The sequence below is a fragment of the Mrakia frigida genome, assembly GCF_051309035.1.
Source record: "Mrakia frigida strain ATCC 22029 unplaced genomic scaffold BDY24scaffold_15, whole genome shotgun sequence".
NCBI classification, from domain to species: Eukaryota; Fungi; Basidiomycota; class Tremellomycetes; order Cystofilobasidiales; family Mrakiaceae; genus Mrakia; species Mrakia frigida.
In genome coordinates, this window is record NW_027481266.1 from 615,757 (window position 1) to 633,728 (window position 17,972).

The 17,972-nt window shown below is 55.0% G+C and overlaps 4 protein-coding genes across 4 annotated transcripts; 3 read left to right on the forward strand and 1 right to left on the reverse strand.

The window, feature by feature from the left end:
• Positions 1-125: 125 nt before the first annotated feature.
• Positions 126-2,132, forward strand: SEC53 (phosphomannomutase SEC53). Its single transcript, XM_076640497.1, has 10 exons — positions 126-215; positions 305-338; positions 422-542; positions 775-943; positions 1,078-1,140; positions 1,299-1,434; positions 1,578-1,587; positions 1,665-1,738; positions 1,836-1,844; positions 1,920-2,132. Exons 1-10 carry the CDS (start codon positions 160-162, stop codon positions 2,031-2,033), a joined length of 786 nt encoding a protein of 261 aa, XP_076496817.1. The 5' UTR covers positions 126-159; the 3' UTR covers positions 2,034-2,132.
• An 86-nt stretch (positions 2,133-2,218) lies between these two features.
• BDY24DRAFT_441438 (uncharacterized protein) lies at positions 2,219-12,722 on the reverse strand. Its single transcript, XM_076644612.1, has 27 exons — positions 11,235-12,722; positions 11,113-11,173; positions 10,924-11,031; positions 9,883-10,852; positions 9,543-9,778; positions 9,430-9,470; positions 8,786-9,353; positions 7,868-8,708; positions 7,528-7,786; positions 7,447-7,457; positions 7,233-7,375; positions 6,813-7,144; positions 6,688-6,744; positions 5,182-6,609; positions 4,522-5,107; positions 4,376-4,445; positions 4,223-4,306; positions 3,995-4,152; positions 3,748-3,927; positions 3,573-3,676; positions 3,408-3,497; positions 3,198-3,321; positions 3,066-3,137; positions 2,908-2,985; positions 2,726-2,830; positions 2,586-2,650; positions 2,219-2,496 (listed from the first exon to the last, which is right to left on the reverse strand). Exons 1-27 carry the CDS (start codon positions 12,654-12,656, stop codon positions 2,371-2,373), a joined length of 8,319 nt encoding a protein of 2,772 aa, XP_076496818.1. The 5' UTR covers positions 12,657-12,722; the 3' UTR covers positions 2,219-2,370.
• Positions 12,723-13,232: 510 nt separating this feature from the next.
• On the forward strand, positions 13,233-15,979 carry BDY24DRAFT_406974 (KRI1 family protein; the record flags this gene model as incomplete). The annotated part of the gene is made up of 8 exons (XM_076642730.1): positions 13,233-13,311; positions 13,539-14,019; positions 14,106-14,315; positions 14,420-14,631; positions 14,786-14,889; positions 14,965-15,135; positions 15,211-15,438; positions 15,554-15,979. 8 exons carry the CDS (start codon positions 13,233-13,235, stop codon positions 15,977-15,979), a joined length of 1,911 nt encoding a protein of 636 aa, XP_076496819.1.
• A 578-nt stretch (positions 15,980-16,557) lies between these two features.
• BDY24DRAFT_441440 (uncharacterized protein) lies at positions 16,558-17,711 on the forward strand (the record flags this gene model as incomplete). Its single annotated transcript, XM_076644613.1, has 4 exons — positions 16,558-16,617; positions 16,699-17,110; positions 17,198-17,240; positions 17,314-17,711. The coding sequence occupies 4 exons, from the start codon at positions 16,558-16,560 to the stop codon at positions 17,495-17,497; spliced, it is 699 nt and encodes a 232-aa protein (XP_076496820.1). The 3' UTR covers positions 17,498-17,711.
• Between the last annotated feature and the right edge of the window lie 261 nt (positions 17,712-17,972).

Here is a 17,972-nt window from a genome sequence, read left to right on the forward strand (position 1 = left end):
CAGCGCACTGCCAGCGAAACGCTACAAAACTTCCACGGTGGAAGAGAAGAGAGCGGAGTTCAAACCCTGTTTGTCTTCGACCTACCTCCCTTTCCCAATCTGCCTTTCCTCCTTAGAGCTTCAAACCATCACTTCCTCTCCTCCCCTTTCCTTTCCATCATGGCTTCCTCCACTCCCTTCTCTTCTCGACCCTTCCCCAAGACCATCTGCATGTTGTGAGTGTTAAGCATTCTAATTCGAACCCTCACTCGCTTCTGATGAGCTCAAACGAAACTAACGCGTTCCTCTCGCTTTCCCTCGCCAGCGATGTCGATGGAACCCTTTCCCTCGCTCGACAGGTCAGTCTTATCTAGCTCAATCTCTTCTTTGTCCCCTAGGGAGCCTGGAGCTTACTGACCTCCTCGTGTTCCTGCTTCCCCAGGCTGCTACCGTGGAGATGATTGAGACTCTGAAGAAGTTGAAGGAGCAATGCACCATCGCGTTCGTTGGAGGGAGTGATCTCGTTAAGATCTCGGAGCAGATCTCGGTCCATGGTATCGATGGTGAGTCTCGGTCCACTACTCTCGAGCTGCTCTGTCTTCAGAGAGTCCCCAGCTCGGTGGAGGGAGAGGAAGGAGGGAGAAGAAGGCAGAGAAGGAAGGAGAACGAGAGATGAGCTCAGCCCTCCTTCCCTCCCCCCCCTCTCCTTTTTGTTCCCATCCTACCTTCTTCGTGCTATCGGATCTTCCTCTCGAGCTGATTCTGACCTCCATCTCTGCTTGCCCTATTCTCCAGCCGTCCAGTTCTTCGACTTCGCCTTCGCCGAGAACGGACTCACCGCGTACAAGCTCGGACAACCTCTCGCTTCCGAGTCCTTCATCAAGTTCGTAGGAGAGGAGCGATACAAGCCTCTGGTCAACTTCATCCTCCACTACATTGCTGATCTCGATATCCCCATGAAGCGGTCAGTCTCATTCCTCCTCCTTCCTCCAGAGGATCCGAGCTCGTGTCGCCCTCCCTTCCTCTTGTTCGGTTCCAGTCTCTCTCGATCCCGAAGCTGATCTTCTTCCATCTTGCTCTGACTCCTTCCCATCGCAGAGGTACCTTCGTCGAGTTCCGAAACGGAATGATCAACGTCTCCCCCATCGGTCGTAACGCTAGGTTCGTTCTCTTCTCCTTCCCCTTTGAGCTCGAGCTCAAGCTCAACTCGACCTCTGCTTCCTTCCTCTTCGCGTCCTTCTCCGTCCCTTCACTCTCCTCTTCGCTCATCTCAACTGATTACCCGTTTCCTAAATTTTCGATCTCTTTGTGGTATATAGCATCCAGGAGCGACTCGATTTCCAGGCCTACGACAAGATCCACAAGATCCGATCCACCTTCGTCGACATCCTCAAGGAGAAGTTTGCCGATTACGGGCTGACCTTCTCGATTGGAGGACAGATCAGTTTCGATGTCGTGAGTCTTCTTTCTCCCTGCCTTCTCGTTCGACTCGTCTAAAGCTCTGGAGGGCATGAAGAGCTGGTGTGGGAGGAAGGCAGAGAGGAAAGAGGTGCGAGCTCGAGCTGACCTTCGGATCTCCTTCGTCTCCTCTGGTCTAGTTCCCCGCTGGTGAGTCTTTTTCTTCGGACAATCACCTCTCGAGCTACTCGAGATACTGAATCTACTTTTCGCTCTCTTCGAAACAGGCTGGGACAAGACTTACTCGCTGAACCACATCGCTGGCGAAGGGTTCACCGACATCCACTTCTTCGGAGACCACGTTCGTTCCCTTTCTTCCCATTCCTCCTTCTTTCCGTTTTCCTCCCCCTGTCCTGACCTATACGACTTCTCATTCCTACTCCGTCTCTCGATCACAGACCTACAAGGTTCGCCCGCCTTCCTCTTTTCTCTCCCCTCCGTCCGTTCCTGACGCGTCTCTCTTTCTTCTGACCTTTTCGCAGGGAGGAAACGACTACGAGATCTACGAGGACTCTCGAACCATCGGCCACGCCGTCACAAAACCCGAGGATACCATTAAGATCCTCAACGAGTTGTTCCTCAGCGGGAAGAAGTAAAGCGTCGGGGGAGGGTCTGACGGTCTGTAGGGTTTCGATTTTTGGGACTTGGGAGAGGGGATACAGTTCCCTTCTGATTTAGATGCGCTATTGTTAGCACAGCCAGTGAGGTTGAAAGCGTGTGAGACTCATCTGAGTTCCTTTCGCTTCACTTCGCCTCGTCTCTCGTCGCAAGATCTCGCAGGGCAAAGAAATGGATCGTGATTCGTAAAAAAGAAGATGTGAGGTGTACCAAGATTGTGCGAAAGAGAAAAAAATAGATGGAACCATGTGGGCGTAGAAAGGCGTAAAGAAAGAGAAAGAACATAAACGAAACCTCAACGACGAAACCCTCTCCTCACTTCTCGACCTTCTCCTTCTCCTTCCCCATCTCAGCAGTTTCCAGACCCTCGTAGGCTGAACCAGTGTAGATCTCCTCCCCGAGGGATTCGAGTGACGTCTTGGACATCCAGGGATCGGGAGTCTGAGACAGGACGAAAGAGAGAGGACGAGACGGTCAGCACGAGGCGCGTCGAGGTCGAGATGGGAAAGGGAAAGAGAAATGAGACGCACCAAGGTAAAGTACCGATTCATTGCGGATCTGAAACGGTTCTTGTACTGCTTTGGAGTGACGATGGCTGCGAGGCAGAAAAGAAACGGAGGGTCAGTCGAGCTCGAGAGACGTGTCGAGAACGGAGGGACGGAGGACTCACTCGGCTCCTGTCCCTTTCCTCCTCCGGGGAAGAAAGCGCTCTCTTTGACGAGCTGTTCGATCTTCTTGTCCCAGGTGAAGGTTCGGATGTAGTCGACAACTCCGACTGGGCAAGCAGAGCAAAGAGAAGGTCAGGTCGAGTTCACGTGGACGAAAGGAGGAGACGATGGACGAAAAACTCACCGACGAGCTCAGCTCGGACGAGATCGATCCCGACGACGAGACTGTAGTCCATGATCTGCATGTCGGCGAGAAACTTGGCTGCGAGAGGAAGAAAGAGGATGGGAGAAGGCTCAGCTCGACGTTTCGAGGCAAAGGAGAGGAAGGAGGGAAGGACGAACTGTCGTTGGCGAGCGACCCCTTCAAGATTCGTTTCGAATACTCTCGAAGGTAGATCGGGTTCGTCCACATCGCTGTAAAGGAAGGAAAGAGTCAGCGAAGGTCGACCGGAAGGCGGGAAAGGGACGACTCACACTTCTCCAGGTTTGCGTCGAGCAAGACTTCCCCGGGCTTTCCAGTTGGGTCAACGTGACGGTTCCTCGTGTTTCCCTTGAGATCGTAGATGACGTGACACTTCCGTTCGTAGAAGAGGTTTTCCTGGAAAGGGAAGATAGCGAAGAAGGGGACGAAGACGCGTCAGTCGAGGTCGAAGCAGGAGCAAGAACGGAAGGACGACAACAAACCATGACCATGACGTTCATCCTCATCGTTCGAGAAGGGGACTTGTATCCGAGCTTGTAGACTCCGAAGATCTTGGCGAGAGCGGTGGGTCGCTGTGTTCGAATAGACACGAGAGTCAGCTTCGGTCGAGGAGGAAGAAGAGAGACAGACGGACGCGAAAGACTCACGTTCTCGTCGAGACACTCGTTCATGTACTTGAAATAGGCGGGAGCGAACGTCGTGAGAGCGTCCATCTCGATCCGAGAGAGTTCTTTGGCGATGAACCGATCGTCTGGAGAAAAGAGGCGAGGCAGATCAGCCAGAGTTGATCGAGATTCTCGACGCTGAGAGGTGAAGACTCACCCTTCGTCTTGAGGAAAGCAGATCCAGATTTCCCTCCAGAGCTCTCCCACTTGACACATCTAGCCAGGGACTCGATGAAGCCTCCTTCTACGTCCAGTCCACATCGACGACGAAGAGACTCAAACTCGTCGAGGAAGAAGACTCGACAGAAGATGTTGACCCCTGGAGCGGGTTCGTAATCTGCGAAGAAACGAAGTAGTGTCAGCTTCGACTCGTTCAGTTCAAGATTTTGCTTGGAGCGACTCACCGAACTGAGCGTGAATCTCCGTCGGCCTCTCGTCGTACTCCATCGCCTCGGTTCTTCCGACGATGGACCACTCCGTCTCCTCTCCTCGACCAAGCTCGGTAGCTTCGGCGGCATGAGCTTGCTTCTTGACTCTGACCGTGTCCTTGTACTTCGTTGAGCTGTAGAGTGAACATATACTCAAATTCAGCTAGAAAACGAGAGGAGACGAGAATGGAGGAGAGAACGAACCTGAGAGTGAAAGCGACGATGGAAGTAGGCTCGTCGTCTCTCATGATGACTCGACTGTCTCTGAAGAAGTGAACTCCGGCGCCGCTGAGATGAGGAAGGAGAGTATAGAAAGGTCAGCAAAGGATCGCGCGCGATTCCGAAAACGATACCCACAAAGGATAAGCGATGGGACTGAAGTCTCCAGTCCTGAAAGCCCAGAGACCCGATAGCGTCTTGAGGATCGCTGAAGAGAAGAAGAGGGAGCATAGATCAGCCTCACTCTTGGTCTCGAGGAAGAAAGAGAGATCAAGGCGACTCACACTGTCGCTCCGGACCTGCCGACGACATCTCGCTCTCCGAGAGATGACCAGCGAGCGACTGAGAGACGCTGAACGACTCAGCTGGGTACTGAGGAGTAGGAGGCAAACTAGGTAGCGGAGCCTTGGTGTCGAACTTCTCCAGGTCCAGTTCGACGAGGTCTCGGACGCGACCTGGCACTGGAAGTTGAAGTGTCGAAGGTCGACGTTCCTTGGGGGCCGCCTTGTCGACGACGGGAATCGAGGAGTCCGTCGAAGGGGAAGTGGAAGGAAGGGTGAGGGGATCTTTGTCGTCGGAAGAAGGTAGAGGAAAGGCGACCTGATCCTGATCTGGCTGAGGAGGAGAGCTCTGATCCGACGGATGAGGCGACGTTCCTTCCTGTCGACCCTTCTTCCTCGACTCCTCTTCTCCGTCATCCTCGTCGTCGGCTTCCGACGAATCGCTGCTGTCCGAATCGTCCTTGACGGCTGAACGAAGATCGAGTGTTCGAACGGTGACTCTCGTTACGGCGACGGGACGAGCTCGCTTCCCTTTGGCAGCGGTGATGGACTTCTGTCGGGCTCGATCTGCATCTCGACTCAGTCCGTCCTGGGAGAAGGAAAAGGAAGGGGTCGTCAGTTGAGCGTTCAACGCGGTTCTGCGGAGCAAAGAAAGAGACTCACGAAGTGACGAGCGTACGAGCTGACCTTCCCAGAAAGACCTCCAGGGACGGGTCCTCGTCTCGATCCTGCAGTCGGTACGTGCGTTGAAGGGTTGAGTCGAGCGGGAAGCTTTCCCTTTCCCTTCGAGGCTCGAATCGATCCCGTTCGAACTGGACCAGCTCCGAGCGTCATTGGACGCGTTGACGACGAGGAGGAAGACGACGCCTGGATCCCGAGGCCGACAGGACGAGGGGATCGAAGAGCTCGATTTGGAGAGGCGGGAGTAGGGCTGGCTGGTCGAGATCCTGAAGGCTGACCTCCGCTTGATCCCGAACGAGAACGGGATCCGGATCCCGCTCGACGAAGGTTGGCCGACTCGGGAGGAGGCTTGAGAGAAGCAGAGATGGGGATCCTTGATGAAGCGTGAGCGGCATATCCTGGCTCTCCGTCCGAAAGGATGCCTGTCGGAGGTTGTCGAACACGAATGGACGTTCCTTCGGTCCTTCCTCGACGAATCCGAGGACGAGACGCAGAGAGGGAGGGCTGATGTTCCTGCTCCGACTCGGAGAAGATGGCATCCGCGTGTCGAATCGGCTTGGGGTGAGGAACGAAGGGCGAGTTGGGAGCTGATTCCTCCTCTTCGTCTTCCTCGTCGTTGTCGACTTCCTCGAACTTCTTCATGAGGCCTGCGATGGCGTTCGACTGCCTCGCTCGACGAGGGATCCGGGAGACGAATGGTGAGGAAGATCGTTCTGGAGCGTCTTCTCCTTGGTCGTGGCTGGTGCTGAGTACTGGGGAAGGAAGAGGGAGAGCTGGAGGGGATTCGAGAGGAGGAAGAGGTCGAAGGGTGGAGGGAAGTCCGGAGATGGTAGAGTCGCTGTCGTTGGGGTCGTGGGACGTGATGGGAACGTGGTGTTGACCGAAGTAGGACGGAGGAGAGGAGGTAATGCCGAGATGATGGTGGTGATGATGAGGATGGTGGGAGGAAGGAGGAAGTCCAGTGGTAGCGAGAGGAGTCGACAGGTTGGATTCGGTGGTTGGAGATCCCGTTTCGACGAGATGAGGAGCGAGAGTAGAGGATGGTAGTGTAGCCTCTGCCTCTTCGGTAACGTTGCTGTCGATGGTCGAGAATGTCGAAAGGATGGAAGGAGTAAGGCCCTCCTGAGACGCGTCGTCGCTGAGGATCGACTCGCTGTCGTTCGAGACCGACTCTCCATCGACTGAGTCTCCCTCGTACTGGGACGATCCATCGGCGACCGACGTATCCTTTTCGTCCTTTTCCTCGTCGACTTCCGAGACTGTTGAGCTGATGGGAGTCATTCCTCGTTCCGATCCAAAGTCGTTGGCGAAGAGGCGACGGATCTTCTTCTCCGTGAGACGACGAAGGTCTTTGTCCGAAGGGATGAACGCCTTTTCAAGCTCAGCGAAGGTGTCGTCCCATTGCTCGACCTGATAGAAGGGAAAGAAGAAGAGCAGATGGTCAGTTGGACTCGAGCGGAAGAGGAAAGTGCGACCAAGAAAGCTCACCTTCGTAAGGAGATGGACGAGGACCTGATTGACTCCGAGAACATCCGTGACCGCAGACTGAGAACCAGAGGAGAGATGATCAGCGAGAGTCACCAGTGAAGAATAATAAAAACGTCGAAACCCACCTTCTTCGCCGCCTCGGCCAGAGCCATCAAAAACTCCCTCCGATCATCCTCCAACCTATCCAACAGATCCGCCAGCGCCAGCCTCAGCTTGTCCATCTTAGTCGGATCCACCACATCCACGTCGAAGCTCTTCAACCTTGCTGCGACCGAATCCCAGTAGGCGGTCGACTTCTGGAAACTGCTCGTGATCTCTTGGTTCTTGAGGAGCAGCTTGGTTTCGGCTCGAACGTAGGGACGAGTGGTAGGGAGGAAGATCTCGAAGTTGTCGACGGGTTCGTTGTGGATTCGGATGGTGAGGTTTCGACGAATGAACAGACGGATGTGGTTTCGAACTGGAGGGAGGGAAGAAGGACGAGAGTGGGATCAGCGACGCGTCGGAAAAAGGAGGAAGAGGGAGAAGAAGAAGGAGATAGGGCTTACCGTAGTCGTGAGGACACTTGCCGATGGGTTTCCGATCTGGATCTGGGTGAAATGCTCGTTCGAGGAACTTCCCGAAGGAGATCTTGAGGGTGAGCTCCGAGAGGTACCAAGGAGCCGTCGATTCGTTGCAGAGGGTGCAGAAGCTGGAAGAGAGAAGTGATCAGACATCGTCAGCACTTTCAAGGCGAAGAAAGGGAGAAACGAGTCGACTCACGACCACGTCGTCTGCGAAGATCAACGAAGGCGAACAAAGTCAGCTCAATCCGACGCGTCTTCGATGCTCGACCTGACTCACGATCTGATCCGGATCCCTAGCCTTGAACCCCGAGTGAAGCTCCATCGCAACCTGAAGCCTCGTCTCCCGATGCACGAGAACCTCGTAGTGAGCCACGTTCGGAAGGTTGCAAGTCTTGTTCAAGCACTTCTGACTCGCCGACTCGGCCTTCTGGAGGATCCACTGTCCCAGCGTCATGTCCTCTCCCTTCTGGTAGTACGTCGCTCGTCGAAAGTGAGCTGGGACGCATTGGTGATGAACGTCGTTGACATTCTTCCCTCTGTTCGTACGAAAGAGAGAACGCGTCTAAAATCAGCGAGGGATCGTCGAGGAAGACGAGGACGGAGGGACAGCGACTCACGAAGCAGCCAAGTAGATCAATCCCTGCTTGTCCTTCGGCTCGAGGTTGTGTCGATAAGCGCCCGTGAACCACTCGAAGATGTTGAGTTGAGCGGCGTGTTCGAACTCGACCTGATCCAGAGCGCTGATCCGATGGACGTCCTCCTGTCGATGGAGCATGCTCTGAAGGGTGGGGAGAGGCGGTATGAGCGAAGGGAGAGGTTGCCGAGCAATAGCGAGAATTATGGGGGAGGGGGCGAGGTTGGGAGTTGGAGTGGAAGTCGGAGTCGAGAGAGGGAGGGATGGAGGACCTCCTTCGGAGGGAGTTTCGGGAGGGAGAGGGAACGATTCCGCTCCTGTTGGAGTGGCGAGGTCCTCTCGTTGTTGGTGTTGCTGAAGATGTTGAGTTTCCGGAATGATGGGATCGTCCGAAGGAGCGAAGAGTCCGAGCACGGCCACTGGGTCCGATTGTTCGAGGTTGGGCGAGGAAACCTGAGAGGAGATGGACGCGATTTCCTTCTCCTCTCGAAGGATCAAGGCTGCTTCCTCCTCGTCTCGAGCACTTCGAAGATCGTGGAGGGAGAGGTCGAGAGAGGACATCTTGGAGATGGGGTAAGGGGGAGGGAATCGAACGCTGGTCGACATGGAGAGGATGGTTTCGTGGTAGGGGAGGAGGCTGTCGTAGATTCGTTTCGAGAGGATCCGCTCGTCATGAGCTCGACGACGAGTGTTGGCGTTTCCGTGGTGGGACGTGGCGACGGAGGAGAAGTGAGTTTCGTCGACCGGGGAGGAAGGAGTCGAGGAAGAGGCTTCGGGAGTGCTGAAGGTGGGCATTTCGGGGAGGGTGATGATGGGAGGAGGAGCTGAGCGAACGAAGGCGAGTGGTCAGTTTGTTCGACAAAAATCGAGAAATGTAACATACTGAAACGAGAGTACTCACGAGGCGAGATGTTGAACTCGTCGTACCAAAGCATCATCTCCAGCTTGAGATGATAAGCAACAAAAACCATGAAGTCGGCAATCTCCTTCACCTTCCTCAGCGTCTCCATGTTCCCTCCCCTCAAGATAATCGTGCACCCAAACTCCGGCGGACACCCTTCGAACCTCATCAACGTCTTCCTCCTCCCAGGGATCAACTCATGATCGAACGTCTGCACCCTCACGTCCGCACACCTCCCGATCCTCGGATGTCTCGACAGTTGACCCATCTCTCCTATGATATCGGCTTGGGTGCATCTTCGGAGAGCTTCGAGACCGTTATGAGGGATGTACTGAGCGACCGAAATTCCAGCGGCGTGAAGACCTTCGAGAGCTAGTCGGGAGACTCCTTGTTCGACGAGGACGAGGTGAGGACGGAGAGCGACGATTCGAAGGACGAGTTTGGCGAGGTAGTCTGCTTCCTGCGCGACGGCTGCGTCCAGGACGACGAATTGACCTTGGACTCGAGAGTAGTCAAGAGGGAACTTGAGGAGCATGATTCGAGGGCTGATGTGGTGACGAGGCATGGCCTGGAAAGGAGAGGGAGAGAGAGAGAGAGGGATCAGCAGCGAGACGCGTCTCAACCTCGACTCGTCCAAAACTCACTTTGTGAGCAAATCCCTTGGTGATGACGACTCCATCGATGTCTGCAAACCATAGGGAGGGAGATCAGTCTTCGAGTCCACGAGAAAGAACGAAAGAGCTCGGTCGAAACTCACACTCTGAATCTCGAATCCTCCCTCCGGGAATCTTCTTCACCTTGACGTAATTCCTGATATCCTGATCCTCACTCGCTTGGCTGTTGACCTGAATCGACGTCGAAGCTCGTACGATGAGTTTCGCTAAAGTTTCCATCCACTGTCGACCGTTGGGGATCCCGCTCTTCTTGATCGCTTGACGAAGCATTCGACGGAAGTGTAGCATCGACGCGCCGGAGATTTCTTGGGAGGGAGCACTGTCGAGGAGAAGTAAAGTACTCGTCAGCTTTTTTCCTGAAGGAAGAAGGCGAAGAAGGAGGGAAAAGGGAAGAAAGAGAGAGAGAGACGCGTCCAAACTCACCTCAAACTCGAAGCTCTCGGTCTCCCACCTCCACCGCTCCCATTCCCGTTCGCACTCGCCTCCCCAACCATCTCGTTCAACGTCAACGTCGACATCGAAAACCTCGACTCCAACCTCGTTCTCATCAACCCAGCAGGCGGCAAGGGAGCGTTCGAGTCGAACCTCGAGCTCAACCTCGACCTGAACGGAGGAAGTCCTCCTCCCGCTCCTCCCTGACTCGATCCTCCTCCTCCCAAGTCGTCGATAGACATGTCCGGCGTCTGATCTTCTCCCGAAGAGGAGGGGAAGGAGATGGTTGATTCCCCGAGCTGCTTCAGTTGAGGTCGACGAGGTTCGAACGGAGCGATGGAAGTCGAGGGAGTCGTTGTCGATTTGGGGAACGAAACGAAGGGACGTTGATTCTCCTTGTCTACTCCTCCTCCTCCTCCACCTTCGCTGAGGTTAGGGCTCTGTTCCGTTGACGAGATGGGAGTCGATCCATCTCCTTCCAGCTCCTCATTCACCGTCGTCGAAGGACCTCCTTGATCGTCGTCGTCCGCTCCGATGGCTCTTCGGAAAGGAGCAGGATTCGAAGCCGTCCTGAACTGATCTCCACCTCCTCCTCCACCACCTCCCCATCCAGTATCGTTCGAGCTCCCTTCGCTGACGACTCGATCGGGCCTTCCTTGTCCGACTCCCATGTAGAGCTGGAACTGAGCATCGGGAGTGAGAGGTCGAGAGGATTCGTCTTCGATAGAACCGCGACGGCGAAGGGAGGTGGTTTCCGAGATGGATCCGAGGGTCGCCAAGTCCAAGGTTCGACCAAAGGATTGGGAGAGGAAGGGAGAGGGAGTGAAGGGAGAAAAAGGAGAGTAGGGGGGAGCGGAGGAGTGATCGTTGAAAGGTGGGTCGAGTTGGATCGAAGGAGCCATGGGGAAGATCCCTGTTGCTACGGAGTTGATAGAGCGTCGATCGTCGTCGTCGTCGTCATCTGAGGAGAAGAAGAGGAGAGTCAGCTCGGGTTCGTAAGACGGGAAGGGAGGAAGAAGAGAATAAACTGACATTCGTCCATGATCTTGACGCAGAGGTTGCAGACTCGTAGGTTTCCGTCCGTTCCGAATCGGTTTCCCTTAATGATGTTCGAAGCGCATCGTACGCAAAAGATTTGACCTGATGGAGAAGAAACAGTCGAGTCGGAAGAAGTCAGAGTCGAGACCGGTTCGAAGAAGACCAAGACGCGTCGAGACTCACCACAGATCCGACAATGATGCTTCCTCCTCCAGGCCGTGAACGCACTGTGACAGTCGTAGCACTGATAGAGCATACTTTGGTCAGCAACTATCATCCTGAAGCAGACTGAGACTCGAACTCACCACCTTAGCACTCTCATCCGCCATCCAAAACTCCTTCGTCAACGCCTCCCCTGTGATCCTCCTGATCACCCTACTCGCACTCTCCGTCCTAGGTCTCACACCTCCCGTCCCAACTCCAGCCCAACTGCTCACTCCCGCTCCGAAGCTCCTCACGCTCCTCGCGTCGTCGTCCATCATGCTTCCTCCTCCTGGGGAATCTGGGACGGCGAAGGAGAACGAGCTGCTTCCTCCCGAGTTCCTGTTGTTTCCGTTGTGGTTGATGAGGAAGGGAGAAGAGCGATTCATGACGGAGGGCGCCGAAGGGGAAGAGAAGGATCCTGTCAAGGAGGAATGACGAGGTCGACTGTAGGAGAGGGGAGTGGTAGGTGAGAAAGGGTCGAAGTTGAGATTCGAGATCGAGTTGGAGAGCGATCCCGTTGAAGAGGAGAGCGGGAGCTGTTGATCTTTGGAGTGAGAGGAGATGGTTTGACCTGCTGCTGGATCGAAGGAAGTGACGGGTGCAGCGGAGGAAGGTTTGGCTGCTGAGGAGGAGAACCGAGTGGAGAACGTTGGTGGAGGTCGAGGAGGACGGGGACGCGGCGAGGAGGATCCTGAAGAGAGGGACGAGCGGAGGTGAGGAGGAGGAGGAGCGGCGGAGAGTGGTTTGGAAGAAGAAGAAGAAGGTCGAGAATGGGAAAGGTTGGAGGAGTGAGGGACCGGTACGATTTTGAGATGGTGGTTTGGAGGAGGTCGAGAAGACGGGGAGGAAGAGGAGGTCGAGGAGGAGGGAGGATCCTGAGCTATCGAATGAGCTGCCAGTCTCTGAGCTGCTGTTCTAGGAGGAGGAGGACCCATGAGACCTCGAATAGGTATAGATCCTCTTCCTGCCGACACTGCTCCCTCTGATCCCTCCGATACGGTCCCTAGAGATCGTAGAGATCTGTTCCCATCGTCCATCGCCGACGCGGGTGAAGCTCGACCTCCTCCTCCTGCCAGAGCTCCCTTGTAACTGCTACTCGCACTACCCGCGCTGTCTACTCTGCTCCTTGACGACGAGGATACTAGTCCGTCCAGGTAGCTGCCACCTCCTCCTACGGGTGAACTACCTCCGCTCGCTCCTCCTCCTGCCAAGTTGGGTGTTGTTGAGGTCGAGGAGGTCGGTCCAAACGTCTTCTTGAAACCATCCATGAGCTTGTTGAAACCTTCTTTTACGATTTGATTGACGGATCCTTGATCCTCTTCATCTCCGTAAGGATTCTGAGAGTAGAGCTGAGGAGGGGAACGAGGGCGAGGAGGAGGAGTCGGAGGAACGAGAGGAGGGAGCGTCGAACGTCGTTTCGGTTTGGAGGAGGTTGCAGGTCGAATAGAAGTGACCAGAGGAGCCAAAGGGAGAGCAGTAGTCGTACGTCGTTCTGGTGGAGAAGGAGACGAAGGCGTCTCCATCTTGAGGGCAGGAGGGCAAGGGAGGAAGGGGGAGAGGGAAGGAAGGAAGGGAAGGGAGGTCGATGCTGGCGGTTTGCGGGGAGAGGGCGCGTCTCTTTCTCCTTTCGCCTTTCGGTGAAGATTTTCTTCAACCTCAGGTCTCTCAGAGAGCCCAGATCTCCATCTCGACCTTGGTCCAAAAGTCAAAACAACAAAGAAATCAACATCTCCTCCAGCCGCGCAGAGCACAAATTTCGAAGCTCACCTTCCCTCCCCCTTCCCTTCCCTCCTTTCTCCCTCCAAACCACCACCCTCCCTTTCCTCTCCCCTCCCTCTTCTTCACCGATGTCCGGTCGTCCTACGAAACCTTCCTACGGGAACGCCAATGCTGCACCTCTCGGAACCCGTCGTGAGTAGACGCTTCCCTCAACTCGAGCTCCTCCGTTCCCGTCGTCGACTTCGAGCTCACCTTCTTCTCCTCCTTCCTTCCTCCCAGGTCCTACGAACGCTGCTGCTGCTGGTTCTGACTCCGAGCGCTCTGAGACGGACTCTAGCGACGAGACGGAAGACGAGGATGGAGAAGAACTCACTCCCGTGATGGATGCTGCTATCTTGCGAACCTTGACTAGGATTCGAAGAGGAGAAGGAGTAGAGGAAGGAAGGAACGTCTTCCAAGGTACGCCTCGCCAGAGTGCTCATCTGCTTCCACCCCTTCTGCGTGTATAGCACCTCCTCGATAGGATTACTAACGCTGTTTCTCTTCGCTTTCGGCCGTCACAGAGGAAACCGCTGCTCTTCTCCTCTCCTCCGCCTCCCAACCTGCTCCCTCCTCCTCATCCAACGGACTCGTCAAGAAACCCAAACAAACCAAACCTTTCCTCCTCTCCGACTTCCAACGACAAGCTCTCCTCTCCTCAGCCGATCCATCTTCCTCGTTCGACCCTTCCCTCCCTCGTCCACCCACTCACGCCGAGGAGCAGGAAGCTCTTCGACAGGAGACGCTCAACGCTTTCAAGGTCGATTACGGAGCCGACGGGGACGATGAATCAGGAGGACTGTTCAGCGTTAGGAAGGAAGGAGTGAACGGAGAGGAGGAGATGGAGGACGAGGAGTACAGGAAGTTCCTGTTGGGTAGCGGAGGAGGGGAGGAAGGGATCAGGGAGGCCCTCGGATTGGGCAAGAAGGGAGCTGCTGCTGCTGAGGAGGAGGACAGTGGAGACGAGGGAGACGACGATCTGGGTGAGAAGGTTGAGGGAGGAGAGGAGAAGGTGGAAGGTGCGGAGGGAGAGAAGAAGAAGAGGAAGAGAGTCAAGAGGAAGCCCAAGGTCAAGGTCCCTCTCACCGAGGAGGAGAAGAAGCAGAAGGACGAGGAGTTCTTGCTCGAGTGAGTCTTTGATCGCCACTGCTGCTATTCATCCTGATCTAAGCTCCAACTCATTCGCCTCTTCTTATCCCTTCGTTTCCGAGCAGCTACATCCTCAACCGAGGCTGGATCGATCGCTCTCAAGATCACGTCCCTACCTACAACGAGATCACCGTCAAGCCCAAGAAATCCAAGAAGCCCGAAGAGGAGAACTCGGACCTCTCAGCTGACGAAGGAGGAGCCGCTCCCGACGAGGAAGGATTCGACGACAAGGCTGAGGAGTTTGAGACGAGGTACAACTTCCGATTCGAGGAACCGTTCGTCCTCCTTTTCCTCCTCCTTCTCTCCTCTGTCTTCTTCTCTCGACTGACCGCCATGCTTTCTCACATTCGCCTCGCTCGTGACTTTCCGTTCGTACCAGTGGAGCCGCCGTCATTCCTACCCATCCTCGAGCTCTGCCCGCTCTCGCTCGACGACCCGACACGGCCAGGAAGGACGCTAGGGAGTTGAGGAAGGAGAAGAAGGCTGAGGAGAAGGCCAAGAGGGAGGAGGAGAGGAGGAAGATCAAGGGAGAGAAGAGGAGGGAGATGGAGAAGAAGTTGCTGCTTCTGGGGTTGGGGAAGGACGGGAAAGGTGTGTTTTCTTTCGTCTCGTCTCGACGCGTCTCGTCGATCTTCCCTTCATTTGAGGTTTCGAGGTCGATCTCGACCTCGGAGCCCTTCTGCTTCCTATAGTTCTGACGTGCTGACTCTTTCGCCTTTCCGTTTCCTTGCTTCGTACAAAACAGAGCTCACGATGGACGACCTCGATCTCGACGCCGACTTCGACGAAAGCGCTCACGACCAGAAGATCGCTGCTCTGTTCGAGTCTGGTAACGACTGGGGAGACGATGTACGGCCCTACCTCTCTTTCGTTCCCTCTTGATTTCGTGACTAACTCTTGCTTTCGTTCGTTTTGCTCGAACAGGACGGAGAGAAACCAACTTGGGACGACGAGTTCGGAGGAGAGGAGGGATACGCTTACGGGATGGAAGACGGAGAGGGTGGAGAGGAGGGAGCAGACGGCATGGAGGGTGGAGAGGGTATGGATTGGGGAGATGGTATGGAGGAGGAAGACGAGGATGCTCCCATCAACATGGTTCGTCGCGTCTCTCCCTCTCGTCCCTCGTTCTGCCCACAAAACTAACCCCTTCGCTTCCCCTTGGATTCACAGGACGCCGACTTCATGGACGAACCTTCAACATCATCTCGGAAGGACAAGAAGAAGAAACAGAAGAAGAAGTCCAAGAAGTCGAAGGCAGAAGGAGGAGAGGACGTCGAGGCGACCGAGGAGGCTGGAGAGCAAGAACCGGAAGCTCCCTTCGTTGGGACTGAGGAGGAGAAGAAGAAGAAGGTCGAGGAGATCATGGATGAGTACTACGCTCTCGATCATGAGGATATGGTGAGTTCTCCTTCCGTCGTCCTTGTCTCGTCTTCCTTTCCTCGTTTCGACGCGTCTTCTCGAGCTCGACTAAACTCTCCCTTTCTCCCTGCCCCGGTCTTTCCCTTCCTCTCAGATCGGTACCCTCCCCACCCGATTCCACTACACCAAAACCACTCCTCAAACCTACGGTCTCACTCCCGCCGAAATCCTCCTCGCAACCGACACAGAACTCAACACCTTCCTCGGAGTCAAGCAGTACGCCGCCTACCGATCCGATGGAGGAGCCGGAGCAGGTCGAACGGGACGAGACAAGCGACTTTGGGAGCTGAGGAAGGCGTTGAAGGGAAGGACTTGGGGAGAGGAGACGGACTTGAAGAAGAACAAGTACGGGAACGGAGCGAGGGGAACGGGATCGAACGACGTGAAGGTTGAAGCTGGGAAGGGGAAGAAGAGGAAGGGGAAGAAGGAGAGGACGAGGGAGAAGGCTGCTGAGGGTGGAGAGGGTGGGGCTGGGGAGGAGGTGGAGGGGTCGGCGAGCAAGAAGAGGAAGGTGGAGTGAGAGCGTCGGTCGTGTTTCGTCTGGCGTTGACTTTTTGTTTGCTTTCGTCTCTTTCGGTGATCTGATGTTCTACGAACAACTTCGTGTCTCTTTGTTCTTTCTCTCGAACCTTGTTGGAAGGAAGGTCGTTGAGGAGCGACGGGATCACCGACTCCTCGCCGAGACGCGTCTCGATTCCTCTGTCTGGCCCGGCTCCTCTCTGCACTTCGAGTCTTCGATCATTCCCCTTATACTAGTACTCCCTTCACGCGTATTTTTAAAAACCAACTCAGCCCGAAACTCTCGAAGAACAGGACTGAGCCGCGTTTCGATTGACCTCGTCCTCGTTTGAGACAGCGGGTCAGGAACCGAACTTTTCCTCCTTTTTTTCACCCTTGCCGCTCCCAAACCTTAGCTCCGGAACGTATTCCATTCCGAACCAGTCTGTAGAGTCGAACGCAAGCCTGGAGGTCGTCCCAATTTCGTTTCTTCCCATCAACCACATCCTTCTCCTCTCGTTCAACTCTTCCTCGACGTCCCTCCCTATCGTTCGCCACCTTTCTCTCCAAAGCTCAGATACAACATCCAGATCGATCGACATGCTTTCGTTCAACAAACTCATCAAGAAGGTCGTACACCTCTGCTCTCATAAGAAATCTGTTCGTCGTCTTTCCGCTTTTCGCCCTTCTTTTGTTTCCTTTTCGTCTTTTCGTCGTTGCTGCCTCTCTACTTCAGAAAAGTTTCGTCCAAGTCTCTTCATTCGAAGAACACCGAACCTCAAGCCTCCCTTCTCCCGTCCCCTCCCCCAACCCGTCCCTCATCGAGTCATCTCCCTCACCTCCCTCGAATCCCTCCCCCAACCCGGTCCCGCTTCCTTCCCCGACTCCTTCCTCCAGTCCAGCAAGACCTCATCAAGCTCTGGAGTCAATATCTTCCCTCTCAGCCTCATCCCAACTCTCGTCGTCCCCGCTGGATCCTCCTTCCTCGCCGATCCCGTCGCTCCTGAAATCGCTCCTCGACCTCGATGCTGCCCGGAATTCGCTGCTCCTCTTGCAATGGGAAAGGACGAAAGGATGAAGGGGGTCTCAGACTCTGGAGAGTGCCAGGATGCTGGGAAGTACGCTATTCAGGTCAAGAAGATGAAGTACCGAGGTGAGTTCGCGACGCGTCGTGGTTTCAGTCCTCGTTCGTTTCGTCCTTCTTCGTGCTGACCTCCTCTCGTCTTTTTCCTCTCCTTAGGTGACCGACACTTCCCTCCCTCCCCTCTCTCGACTTCCAATTCGTCCTCCCAATCTTCAATCAAGTCTACTTCCTCCTCCTCCTCTCAACCTTCGTCCCCTTTAGACTTTAGCCAGCACGGCTCCTTCGCTCACACCCCAACCCATCTACCAAACTCCCACTTTCTGCACCACCAACCCGATCATCCTCTCACTCGAAACCCCTCCTCACTCGCATCTCCCGGTCACCAAGATCTACAACGTCGGCGAGGTCATCAAATCGGTTCGGACCAGGAGGGACGGGGTCGTCGTTTACTGCTAGCTTTTCACCTCTCCTTTGGGTCTCGTATCTGGTAGATCGTTTCTCCTGCTTTTTCCATCGTTTCATCTGTGCATATCTAGTCACTTGATCGTCGTTTTTCAATCTCACGGCGCTCTCTCGATCCATGGGTCGGACGCGTCGCACTCTCCTCGACTTTCAGACTTTCGTGATGACACCCGCATTCGTCTTCAATGAGTCCTAAGCGACACAAGTTGGATGGCAAGAGAGGTATCGAATATCGTGTCATCTCGTCCTGGAAGAGATGGGATGGCGAACGTTCGACGCGTCGATCTTCGTTCCTCTTGAGTGAGACAACTCGTTTTTGATGCGAGGCGAGCCCAACCTGAACCACCCACTTCCAATCAACAAGAGAAGTCTCTATCATGAGCATGGGTAGCGCAAAAATGTTACGAGACCAGCAAGGAACGGAACGGAAAACGAGAAAGACGACGCGTCGAAGATATCGATCTCTGAG